The sequence below is a fragment of the Rhinopithecus roxellana genome, chromosome 17 (genome assembly GCF_007565055.1).
Source record: "Rhinopithecus roxellana isolate Shanxi Qingling chromosome 17, ASM756505v1, whole genome shotgun sequence".
In the NCBI taxonomy this organism is placed as follows: domain Eukaryota; kingdom Metazoa; phylum Chordata; class Mammalia; order Primates; family Cercopithecidae; genus Rhinopithecus; species Rhinopithecus roxellana.
The window spans coordinates 26,378,313-26,391,702 of record NC_044565.1 but is presented as its reverse complement, the minus strand read 5'-3'; the positions used below and the strand labels follow the sequence as shown (position 1 = coordinate 26,391,702).

At 42.5% G+C, this 13,390-nt stretch overlaps 1 protein-coding gene across 30 annotated transcripts in view; it reads left to right on the top strand.

Annotated features, from left to right (window-relative positions):
* The window catches only part of SFXN5 (sideroflexin 5), a 133,387-nt gene that overhangs the window by 47,356 nt on the left and 72,641 nt on the right, over nt 1-13,390 (top strand). For all 30 annotated transcript variants that reach the window (XR_004054294.1, XR_004054306.1, XR_004054302.1 and 27 more), the window contains 3 exons: nt 2,811-2,837; nt 3,417-3,471; nt 6,059-6,084. Coding sequence is in view for 13 of the 30 variants with exons in the window: in XM_030920995.1 (XP_030776855.1) it covers nt 2,811-2,837; nt 3,417-3,471; nt 6,059-6,084 (108 nt within the window). In the remaining 17 variants the exon portion in view is untranslated. The remainder of the gene's footprint in view (nt 1-2,810; nt 2,838-3,416; nt 3,472-6,058; nt 6,085-13,390) is intronic.

The following is a 13,390-nucleotide window of genomic DNA, read 5'->3' as shown; positions in this document are numbered from 1 at the left end:
CACAGACGGGCTCCTTTAGAGACTCAGCACTCAGACCCTTGCCTGGTCCCCCTGTGCCTGTGACCATGTCTGGGCTGTTCTGATTCAGCTTCTCTGGAGAATAAACCTCCATTACCTGGGCGGGAACTTTGGGCCTCCCTGCTCCGTCTGCTCCGTGCGCTGGGACATTTTCAACCTCTCTCCCTGCTCTCTGGCCATGTTGCCTGCACCTTCACGGTGTCTGGAGCTCTAGTTGGGCTGAGCCCACTCACTCCCACTGAGCATGTGGGGTACACTTCCACCCTCTGCAACATTGCCAACCTCTCATCTCTTCATCAGCTTACCACCTTTCAAAGATGTGTGACATCTTCCGCCTGCTGTATGTCCGCTTCCTCCCTGAGGGGGTTTTCAGCTGGTTTATTCCTTTGCTGTTCTTTTCTCGAGGACTTGGGAAGAAAAGGAGATGAAACTGTGCCTTGGCATCACTGTGCCTTATCAGAAGTCAACTTAAGTCTAGATATACTTCTGTTTTAGAAGACAATATTCCTCCATTAAGCACGTATTGAGCACCTACTGTGTTCCAGGCCCTGTGGGGTTGGAATGTGCTAGGAGACAGTGCTGAAAAGCCAGTTCCTACCTCTGAGTGGCCTGACCGTGAATCCAGAGGGAGAGGATGCAGAAGGTTGACTGGGGTGGAGGGTATGGGGTGTCAGGAGTCTGTGTACAGAGCCTGGGGTCACACCAGGGACACAGCCCAGACTTGACGGTGCACTTCAGGAAGCTGCTTACTGAGCAAAGAGGGGAGGATTGGCCTTTTATCATTTTTTTTTTAAATATATATATATATAACCTCTTAGCTGTTAGGCTCTCACTTAACCTTTGTGCTAGCAGTGATTCAACTTTTTGACTTTTCTCTCATCAGTCCCCTCTGTTCCCCAATTATTATTTTTTAAACATCGACTGCTTCTAATCTGCCTGGGTCTGGAATAGCAGACAATCAAGTGTGTTGGAAATGTGTCTAAAATAAGAGTTAATTAGGCTGTGAAGTAAGGTTTGAGGGACTCAGCTGTGAGAAAAATGCATAAACTTTAATGTATCAATTTTATAACTTCTATTTTTACTACCCAGTAGCCTTCTTAACTTCTGCAGCTTAATTTATGTTCCAGATGACCAACATTGCCATATACATGAGGCATAACAACCGTTCTATTATAAAACTTTAACATCAGCTGCTGGCTGTATCTTCCTTCTAGCCCCATAGCCTTCTTTCTCCATTAAAAATATATACTGGCCTTTGGTGTTTTTTTTTTGGAGACAGGTTCTCATGCTGTCATCCAGGCTGGAGTGCTATGGCACAATCATGGTTCACTGCAGCCTCTACCTCCTGGGCATAAGTGTTCCTCCCACCTCAGCCTCCTGAATAGCTGGGTCTGCAGGCACATGCCACCACGCCCTGCTAATTTTTAAGAGTTTTTGTAAAGATGGGGTCTCCCTTTGTTGCCCAGGGTGGACTGATCCTGGGCTCAGCGATCCTCCTGCTTTGACCTCCTAAACTGTTGGGGCTACAGGCATGAGCCACTGTGCCTGGCCCCCGGACAGTGTAAATGTTTATTTACCATGTTTCCTTGATTTGAAAAGGCCTGGGCCGGGCGCAGTGGCTCACACCTGTAATCTCAGCACCTTGGGAGGCCGAGGCAGGCAGATTATGAGGTCAGGAGTTTGAGACCTGCCTGACCAACATGGTGAAATCCTGTCTCTACTAAAAATACAAAAATTAACCGGGCGTGGTGGTGAGTACCTGTAATCCCAGCTACTCAGGAGGCTGAGGCAGGAGAATCACTTGAACCTGGAAGGCAGAGGTTGCAGTGAGCTGAGATCGCACAACTGCACTCCAGTCTGGGCAACAGAGCGAGACTCCATCCCCCCCCGCCAAAAAAAAAAAAAAAAGGCCTAATTTATCACATTATAACATCTGTAAAATGAAATGAGTCTTTTAATTGATGGGGGTCTTGGTATTACGGTCACAGTTTTCTTTCGTATGTGGCACATAATAGTATATCTTAGGATCAGTGGTGTCTTAGATTCGATGCAATACAGTATTTAGGTCATTTGAGGGATTTGACAAATTATTCTGTTTCTCCAACCTGTCTCTTTGCTGGAAAGAGACAGCCTCATCAGCATTTGAAAGGAACTTTTTTCTCCCTACAGCCTTCTTATAATAACAACAGGCATAATAATGTCAGCAACAGTAAGCACTTATAAGCACATGCTATTGTGCTGACACTGCTCCAAGAGCTTCCCATTCACCTCTTAAATGACTCTGTGTTAGAGGCATGGCTATTAGGCCCATTCCACAGATGAGGAAACTGAGGCTCAAAGGTAGAAGTGGCACAGCAGGGAATCTAGGCTATCTCTGAAAAAATTATATTACGCTGCCACTAGTGATTCTGGGAGACAATTGAAGTATCTTCATTTAAATCAGAGGTTTCTACCTGCTTATGACTTAGAGTCAGCTAGGGAGCTTTAGGAAAATGCTGAAAAAAATTATCCAAGGAATTCTAAAGTGCAGACAGAGTCGAGAACCCCTGGCTTCATTGATCCGTGTTAGGTCCCCTAGCTCTGCCATTCTGGGACCTCTCTGGCCCTTACTCTCTGATACCACCCCCAGGATAGGACGGCTGCCCAGCCTGGGCTGGCAAGGACAGCCCGAGCTGCTTATGCTTTTGGAGCTGGATCCCTGGGTTAGAAAACATGGGTTGGAAACCTTAAACCAATATATGCTTTTGATTTTTGTTCTTTATTTTCTTTTCCTTTCTCTCTCTTTCTTCCAGCTCTGGAGTGCACAGAAAATCAAGCAGGTAATCCAGTTTTGAATTCTCTATTTCCTTCTCCATGCTGTCCTGGACTCAACCCTGCCCTGTCCCAGGGATCTAGTGGAAGCTCCTCCTCCCATGGCTCTTCCAGGCTCTCACATTTGCCCTTGACTCCTTCACTCCTTCCTTCTGCCCTGGCACCCAAGGGCCAGAGTCTCTGAAGCCTGGAGCTCAGGCCAGGCTGGCCTTTGCCTGGGTTCTCTGAGCTCCTGCAAGAGACATGGCTCTGTCCACAAAATCCTTATTATGTGCCTACCTAGACACGATCCCATTCCCCATGGACTTTTGCTGTCCACTGCATTCAGCTTTTAGGGTAAGTTAGGAGAAGGGATGCTATCTGTTTATGGCCCATGGTTTGGTATTCTCTTGCCTCAGGTGGTGGAAAGGCCTAACTGGCCACAAGGCAACTTACAGCCACTGGTGTCTGAATCTTCCCAGAGAAGTTGTCCTCTTGCCTTCTTCCTCCCCTAATGCCTCTGCTTGTCTCCCTCCTCCCTTCCCCTTCCCTGTTCTCCCTCCCTGCACCCCTGTCCCCACCCCATTCTCTGTTCCTGCTTTTTCCAGGCTATTCTACACCCGGACACCAATGAGAAGATCTTCATGCCCTTTAGAATGTCAGGTAAGCTCCTGGGGCCCTTCTGGTTCTGGTCAGCCTGGGGTGCTTACTCCAGTCACAGCTCCAGGAGTGTCCAGATGGTTTGGCCTAAGGAGGGGACAGAGCCTGTCACAATTGTGGCCATATTTGCACCTATACATTCACCTCAGCTCACCTGTACAAGACGGGGGCCAGGCCTCAGAATCCTCTATGGAGCTTGCCTGGCTTTTCTGCCTGAGCAGTTGGGGTGGAGCTGGGCCTTCCACAGGCAAATCTGGCAGTCCCCCGCACCGCCCACTCCACGTCACTCAGCACTCACTAGGACAGCCTCAGTGATGCCTCCTCTGAGCAAGCCCTGGCTTCTACAAGTCATTCCCCCTCTCTTACCAGTGTGTAGCCTGCTGTTTCCTTCCAAGTCCTGCTCCCTGCCCTGCCCCTTTTAGGCAGTCAGTCTCCAGCTTAATTCTCTATTCTCTGGTCCTGCAATTAGCCCTCCTTTCAGAATGGATGCACTGTTACTGCACTGCTGTGCACATACAGAAGGTGGGATTCCTGTTCTGTGGAGACCAGGGGGCAGAGGGGAATACAAGATCCCTGCCCCCGGAAGTCCCAGTGGTCACTGAAGGGGTAGCTGTGTCTATGTGGGCTTTAGGGCTTAGAAAGCACTAGCAGGTACACGAGCTAGGCTGGCATGCTTATCCCCCTAACAGTTCTGAGAGTCTCTGCAGTCAAACTCACGGATGTGCTGACGCCTCCTCGTTGCCATTTCTCCGTGCAATGGGGTGCACCCACCTTGAGTTATGAGGGTGGGATGGGAGGGCACTGCTACTGTTGCTTTGGGAAGGCCTCAGAGGGCTGGAGAAAGGCGGTCTAAGTCAAATGGGTCAGTCAGGGTCCCCACCCCCAGAGAGCCTGACCTCATTGGGAGCAATAAACAACCAGGGAGTAGGTGGACATGTGATGCCATTGTGTAAACTGGGGCGTTGAGTGCCCTGTGACCCCCTTGCTTTGCCATGCAAAACTTCAAGGCTCTGAGCATTTTTTTTTTCTTTTTATTTGAGACAGAGTCTCACTCTGTTGCCCAAGCTGGAGTGTAGTGGCGTGATCTCTGCTCATTGCAACCTCCACCTCCCAGATTCAAGTGATTCTCCTGCCTTAGCCTCCCGAGTAGCTGGGACTGCAGCCACACACTACCATGCCTGGCTAATTTTTGTATTTTTTAGTAGAGATGGGCTTTCACCATGTTGGCCAGGGTGGTCTTGAACTCCTGACCTCAAGTGATGCGCCTGCTTTGGCCTCCCAAAGCCCTTCCAGAGCTGGGAAGGGCTCTGAGCATCTTACAGTTGTGGTTGTAGATGCTCCCCAGTCCCTGCACCTGGCACAGCAGGCTCTCACCCTGAGCCTGGCTTCTCTTGTAATTCTTGAGCTTTTTGAGTCATGCATTCCTCTGAGGCCCTGATCAAACTCTGGTTCTCTTCCCCAGAGAGAAGTGGGTAGGAGAGCCATGGCTCATGTGCGTGTGTGATTATGCGCACTCAGGAGCAAAGCTTCACTTTAGATGCAAGTCAATAAGCCCAATCCTGCTGTCCAGCCACTGCTCACCGGCTGCCATGGTTAGAGGTTGGGGACAAGAGGCTGTCCACTGACAGCAGTTGGGGCTGTGGAGGGAGCCTCGCCCGAGGGCTGAGAGCAGCGAGGAGGCTGTACCCAGGGCCTGGCTGCGCTTCACCCCAGCTCCCTGCTGCGCCACTGGGGATGCCACAGATTTTTTTTTTTTTTTTTTTTTTTTTTTTTTGAGGCAGAGTCTCGCTCTGTCGCCCGGACTGGAGTGCAGTGGCCAGATCTCAGCTCATTGCAAGCTCCGCCTCCCGGGTTTTACGCCATTCTTCTGCCTCAGCCTCCCGAGTAGCTGGGACTACAGGCGCCCGCCACCTCGCCCAGCTAGTTTTTGTATTTTTAGTAGAGACGGGGTTTCACCGTGTTAGCCAGGATGGTCTCGATCTCCTGACCTCGTGATCCGCCCGTCTCGGCCTCCCAAAGTGCTGGGATTACAGGCTTGAGCCACCGCACCCGGCCATGCCACAGATTTAAGAAGTTCTGGCACTTAGAGGTGCATGGCTTAGGTGGGGAGGGAATTTTCTTTCCAGAAATGGTCATGATGCTGGCCGGGGAAGTAAGGGCCTATGTTAGAAAGACAAGCCGAGGGAAGAAGGAAGACATTCTGGGGTCCTTGGAGGATGTTCAGCCTCATGTAGTGAGCGTGGGCAGGGTGTGTCGTGCCTCGCAGGAAATCGTCGGAGGATCACCAAGTGTGAAGCAGTGATGCCCCAGGCCATGGGCAGCCCTGCCTGCAGGAACAGGCCTCTGGGTTCCAGGAGAGAGTGAAAGCTGCCTGGTCAAAGGGGAGCAGAGAAGAGGAGGCTGGGGACACAACCCTGGCAAGGGCTGAATGCGGAAAGGGTCTGTGAGATTGGAGATGCCTCCCGCCTAACTGACCTGAACCCCTTCATTAGGGCCACTGATGGCCTGAGACCTAACCCAGAGGCTCCTGGGTATCTCAGGTGAGATGTGGGTGGATTATCAGGCCTGCCTCTTTTCTTCTCGTTCACAGGTTACATTCCTTTTGGGACGCCAATTGTAAGTGTTATCTTCAAAGGATTTCTTTTTCTAAAAAATAATTTTAAATGTCTGACTTATGTTATTGCTCACAGATAATTGAGTTGTTGATTTAGGATAAATCAATTCCTGGAGAGAGATTACCAAATAAAATGATATGTATTTCTTACTGCATCTCTTGACGCCGATTGACAAACCTCTTTTCATAAAAAGCCTGATGACTTAAATCCAGCATGGAGTCGAAAATTGCCTTCTTCCCTGCACGTTTTCTGTCCCCACTGTTGTCATTAGCACCTGCTAGTCATAGGGAAGTTTTCTCAAAGAACTTGGGAAGTAGGAGTGGAAGCATGCCTTCTGAAAAATCAAAGTTTAAAATTAATTCAGAAAGAATTTTCAGCATTCTTTTTGCTTAGTTTTAGAATCAGGATTATGTTTACTCTTTATTTTTATTGGAATAAAACATACAGAAAGGTTCATTCATCATAAATGTACAGCTTGGTAAATTTTCAAAAAGCAAGCATATCCAGGGCTGGGTGCAGTGATTCACGCCTGTAATCCCAGCACTTTGGGAGGCTGAGGCGGGCGGATCATGAGGTCAGGAGATCAAGACCATCCTGGCTAACATGGTAAAACATCTCTACTAAAAATACAAAAAATTAGCTGGGCGTGGTGGGGGGTGCCTATAGTCCCAGCTACTCGGGAGGCTGAGGCAGGAGAATGGCGTGAACCTGGGAGGCGGAGTGTGTAGTGAGCCGAGATGGTGCCACTGCACTCCAGCCTGGGCGACAGAGCGAGACTCCATCTCAAAAAAAAAAAAAAAAAAAGCAGGCATATTCAGTAAACATCACTTAGGTAAGGAACAGTCTGACACCCTCCCAACTGAGCTACTTTGGCCAGCTCACTTAAAGATTTAGAGCATCATCAGCATCTCAGAAACCTCACATGTGTCCTTCCCAATCACCACCCCCATAGGAAATCACTTTTCTGACTTTTATATTTTAGTTTTGCTTGTTATTGAACTTTATATAAATGGAATCATCAACATGTGCTTTTTTGTGTGTGTCTTCTTTTACTCCACATTGTGAGATTTGCACATATTGTCTGTAACATTCGTTTGTTCTTTTCTCATTGCTGTATAATATTCCATTGTCATAAATTTTCAGAGTTTCTTTATTCATACTACTGTTGGTGAACATTTGGGTTTTTCTAGTTTTGGGTTTACAACAAATAGTGCTGTTTTGAACATGCTTGTACAAGTCTTTTAGTGGATATATGCCGTCATTCCTCTTGGATACAGACCTGGGAAGCTAAAAGCAGGTAACAACTATAATAAATGCAATGTGTGATCCGAGAATGGATCCTGGGTTGGAGCAGGTGGTGTGTAAACTGTATTGCAGTTTCTTATAAAGCTAAAGATGCACTTACAATATGACCAAATAACCCTACTTTTAGGTATTTATCCAAGATAAATGAATGTGTTTATTTACACAAAGATCTGTATGTGAATGTTTGTAGTAGCATTTTTCACATTAGTCTAAAACTGGAAGCAGCAAGAATGACCAACAGATGTTAAAACTATTGGAGAAAAACTAATTGAGAACAGAGTATTTGCATAGTATCAAATTTTCCTGTAGATATCATAGATATTATTCCTTCCATGTTAATTAGTTGGCATCCTCTTGAGTTTCCCTTCTGCCTCTTCCTTTAATGTTTTCTTAAAACTATCAGTATTTAGATACTGTTAATACAGTCTTTGTGTTTTTTTTTTTTAAATTCAGGGGTAAAAATTTACTCCTGTCATTATTTATTTTGATATGCAAATTGGGCCACTTTTGACCCAACCTTAAAGCAGTTTCTCTATTTGACATGCCCCCTTAGTCTTTGAGAGCTTCAGTACTCTCTGACACAACAGGATATTCTAGGTTCATCTTTTCTTTTCTCTTTCTCTTTTTCTTTTCTTTTCCTTTCTCCTTTCCTCTTTCCTTTCCTTCATTTTCTGTCTTCATTCCTTCCTTTTTCTTTCTTTTTTCTTTTATTTTGTCTCACTCTGTCACCCAGACTGGAGTGCAGTGGCAGGATCCTGGCTCACTGGAACCTCAAACTCCTGGGCTCAAGTGATCCTCTTGCCTCAGCCTCCCAAGTAGCTAGGACAACAGGCATGTGCCACGATGCCCAGCTAACTTCTCAAAAATTTTTTTGTAGAGATGGAGTCTCATTATGTTGCCCAGGCTTGTCTTGAACTCCTGACTGAAAGCAGTCTTCCCACCTCAGCCTCCTAAAGTGCTGAGATTATAGTAGATTTGTCTGTACAGTACTTTCTTCGCCCCCATCCTAGAATAATTGATTTCTCCAAGGAGCCCTGTTTCCTTTTAGAAGGAAATGATACTTAGAAACCAAGATCTTGATTTTGGGTGTACTCATTGTTACTGGAGTGTCATTGCTTCTTGGTATTCTTAGAGGACAGAGCTAGGAGATACAACTTTTAAAAATTCATGAGTTTATACTGATGCCTGTAATTCCCATCAAACATCTCAGTGTTCATTTGTTCTCCCATTTCGTATTTGAATCTCCCTTCTCCTAATGAGATTCCAACAGTATATTTACTCACTTGCAAAATCTTATACATACAAATAAGAGTTTTCAGAATTGCTACATCAATACCACTCTCAAAATACTACTAACTAAAGCCCAAGATTTCTTTGAAGTTCTTTTTGTCCTTAGAAAGTATCCTATTGAGAGTACACAGTCAGAGTACCATGTTCAAAAGTTTCTTGAATTTTTTTCTTATGTGTTTATGTTATCTACTTGATGTACAGTTATAGGTTTAACTGATTTCTGTCGGCATTCCATTTTAGTTGTTTCTCCATTCTTATTATTTTTTGATATTTAGGAGATAGGAATAGTTTAAAAGTCCAAGCTATTTAAAAAGATATACTCATAAAAGTTCCACTCCCCTTCCTATCCCTGCTACCTCCTTCTCACCTATCCTCTGTAGGTAAACAACTTCTCCTTCTTATTTTTTTTGTGTGAGAATAAACAGATACAAATATCTGCTTTCCCCCTTTTTTCTTATATAAAATGTAGTATACTATATACAGATGTGTCTAACTTATGATGGTTCAACTTACAATTATTTGACTTTATGATATGTGACACTGAAAACAATACTTGCAATTTTGAATTTTGATCCTTTCCTAGGCTAGAGATATGTGATTGATACTTTAACCATGCTGGGCAGTGCAGTTCCCAGTCAGCCATGTGATCACAGGAGTAAACAACCCATACTACAGTGTACTCTGTTGCCAGTGTTTTTTTGAATTTTGCATTCTGTGTTCCACATCCCATCACGTCAACAAAATGCCCATTTTCAACTTACGGTATGTTCAGTTTATGATGGGTTTATCAGGCGTAACCACATCATAAGTTGAGAAGTATCTGTACACCCTTTTGCACAATGGTTTTTTTCGCTCGATACATCTGGTTTTTGTGGGTTTGTTTGTTTGTTTGCTTGTTTGTTTTAGACAGAGTCTCACTCTGTCTGTCGCCCAGGCTGGAGCACAGTGGCATGATCTCTGCTCACTGCAGCCTCTGACGCCAGGTTGAAGCGATTCTCCTGCCTCAGCCTAACTGAATAGCTGGGATTACAGGTGTGTGCCTCCACGCCTGGCTAATTTTTGTATTTTTAGTAGAGATAGGGTTTCGCCATGTTGGCCAGGCTAGTCTTGAACTCCTGACCTCAAGTGATCCGCTCACCTCAGCCTCCCAAAGTGTTGGGATTACAGGCATGAGCCACTGCCCCAGCTCTTCCACTTGATATATCTTGAAAATCACTGTATATCGATTTATAGAGATCTTCTTCATTATTACGTTTTTACAGCTGTATAGTATTCTACTAAGTGGAAGTACCATGATTTATTTAGATAATTTCTTACATTAGATTATTTGTAATACTTTGCCATCATGAATAATGCCAGAATGATAATCTTGTGATATTGGTGGAATATATCTTGAGGGTAAATTCCTAGGTTCTATGGAAGGACTAATTACATAGACATTTCTAGAAAGATTGATCAAGACGAAAGAAAGAAGATACAAATAAACAGCATTAGCTATAAGTACAGTAATTACAGATGCAGTAGCAGAATAAAAGATCTGAATGCATTGAACAACTCAAGGCAATACATTTAAAGACTTAGAAGAAATGAATACATTTCTGGGAAAATACAGCTTACCAAAACTGCCTAGAAAGACGAAATATAGTCTTTTTTTTTTTTTTTTTCCTTTTTTGGAGACAAGATATCACTCCGTCTCCCAGGCTGGAGTGCAGTGATGCGATCATGGCCCACTGCAGCCTCAAATTCCTGGACTCAAGTGATCCCTCCTGCCTCAGCCTCCCAAAGCATTGGGATTACAGGCATGAGCTGTCACACCTGGCCTTAAAATCTGAATATACCTATAAATAAAAGGAAATTTAATTTGCAGTTTAAAATATTTGTACCACAGAACAAACAAACCAAAAATTATCACTGGGCTCTGATCTTCCAGGTGACTGTACCCAAAGGAATAGCTGAACTCAATTTTACAAAGCTTTCAAAAGAGAAAAAAGTGCCAGGCATAGCGGCTCACGCCTCTTATCCCAGCACTTTGAGAGGCCAAGGCAGGGGAATCACTTGAGCCCAGGAGTTTGAGACCAGCCTGGGCAACATAGCAAGACCTCGTCTCCATTGAAAAAAACGAAAAAGAGAGAGGAAAAAAAAGGAAATCTTCCCAGTTTATTTAATGAGGCACTTTGAGACCAATACCGAAGTAAATATAAGACGGAAAAAGTATAAGCCAATATCACTTATGAAATTGCATGTAAAAATTATGAAATAAAATAATAGCAAACTGAATCCAACAATGCATCAAAGTACATCATAACGAAATGCTTTTTACCAAATATAACATTAGAGAATATATTAATATTAGTTCGTCACACTAAGAAACTGAAGAAGAAACATGATTTTCCCAGTAGATACAGAAAAAATATTTGATAAAATAAAACATAACTCAATTTACAGTAATAATTATTATGATAAAAACAGAACAGATTAGGTCTAGAAGGAACTTTCTTAACTTGATAGTGTCTATAAAATTTATTTGAACCAACCATAGCAGGCACCTGTCTTAAAGATGAAACAAAGGTAAATTCTTGATGTGTTGGACAGGGTAAGAATGCCTGATGATGTTGCTTCTAACATTTTCCTGGAAGACTAGCAAGTGCAGTAAGACATGAAAAAATAAACAGTGGTATTAGAGTTGGAAAGAAAGAAAGAAAAACATTTATGAGAATAGACAAACTATTGGAACTATTTTAAAAGATTTCTGGATGTAAGACAAGTATACAAAAAAATTTGTATGCCTGTAAACCTAAAACAAACATCTAGAATATGATTTTTGTAAAAGATGTCATTTACAATAGTATTTTAGACAATAAGGGATATAAAAATAAATTCGAGAAGCAATATTCAAGACCTTTATAGAGAAACCTATACAACTTTATTGAAGGACATTGGAGATCTAAATAAGTGGAGAGCTGTATCATTTTGTTTTCTTCAAATTAAAATCTATATTCAACGTAATTTCAGTCATAATCTCAGCAGGATTTGTTATGGAACTTGACAGGTTCCTATGAAAAGTTACATGAATACAAGCTAAGGGATAAGAAGAGCAAAGACAATTTTCAAGAATGAGGTGGGGGGAGAGGACTCACCCTACCAAATATTATAAGACAACTTGGTTTTGATACAGTGATAAGCAAATATGTCAATGGAACAGAACGGAGAACCTGGAGACATGCCCATATGGAAACTTAAGATTTGACTAAGGTGGCATTACAAATCAGTGGAGAAAAAGAACAAACCATCTGATAGTATTATATGGTGCTGAGACAGCTGGCTACCTATGTGGAAAAGAAAGAAAGTCAGATCTCTACATCACCTTATACACAAAAGGACATTTAAATACGAAAAGGAAATATTTGCAGCAATGTTTATGATAGCAAAAAATTCGAAACTGCTGAAATTCCATCAACAAGAAAATGAATCAGTCATGGCTTAGTCACACAGTGGAATACTTAACACAGGAAAGAAAACAATGAGCAAGGGCGACATTTATGAATATGGATAAATTTCAAAAACAATGTTGAATGAAAAAATAGTAGCAGAGTAGTAATGCTCTCTGTCATTTATATAATGTTAAAAGATATGCAAAGCAATATTATATATAGTGTATGAGTACATTTTTAATGCATCCTTAAAAACATTCATGGGAACAATTAGCACCGGCTTCGTGATACTGTTTACCTCTGGGGAGAGAAAGCAATGAAATTTAGCAGGAGAACAGGGGGTGCTTCGTTTGCATTTATAGTGTTTCATCTCTTAAAAACATCTTCACAAAAAAATTGACAAAATAAGATTGGACATATATGGATGCTCGTTATCCTCTAGACTTTTCTGTATCCTTGAAATATTTCATTTTATACATATATTTAAAAATATATAAATATATCAAGAGAGGTATTATTCACACCTCTATTTTTATGTTGTTGCCCTGAAACTACTACATTGTTCTGAAATATTCTGAGAAAGGTTTATAAATTTCCCACCATAATTGTGTGTATGTGCGAGTGTGTGTTTCATTTCTTTGCATTTCTTGCAGTTGTTTTATAGATTTCGATGCAATGGTGTTTGGTGTGTTCAGACAGTTTTGTCTTCTTGATATCATCTGTGTCTCTCAAACACACACACACACAAAATATCCCTGTTTCGTTGATTATTCTTGCCTTGAATTTTACTTCTCTTAATATTTTTTATTCCCATTTTGCTTAATTGACTTGCATTATGTATCATTGCCTATACCTTTATGTCAGAGTCATTTAATTTCTGTGCCATTTTGTGTTACACACCTCTTTTGGACAAAATATAGCTGAATTCTACTTTTGCTGCATAAAAAGGCTACTTACATTTAACCCAGTTTGAGAAACGCTGCCTTTAATTTTAATGAGAAATGGAACTCTTTGGTATTTATTCTGCCACTGATCATTATGACTGCATAGCCCAGCTGTCAAATGGGTTTTGTTGTTTCTGTTAGCTTTTTATTAAGCTTTGTTTTTGTTTCCACTTCTTCTCCTGATTTATAGTAGAGAAAAGGTCCTTTAGTTTCTTTAGTTTAGAAGGGGAACATCGTAATTTTCTCTACTTACCATTCATCTGTAATATTTTATAGTACAGAGAGGTTACATTATATATACTTTATAATCAAGAGTCAAATAATAAGTATGACTTCC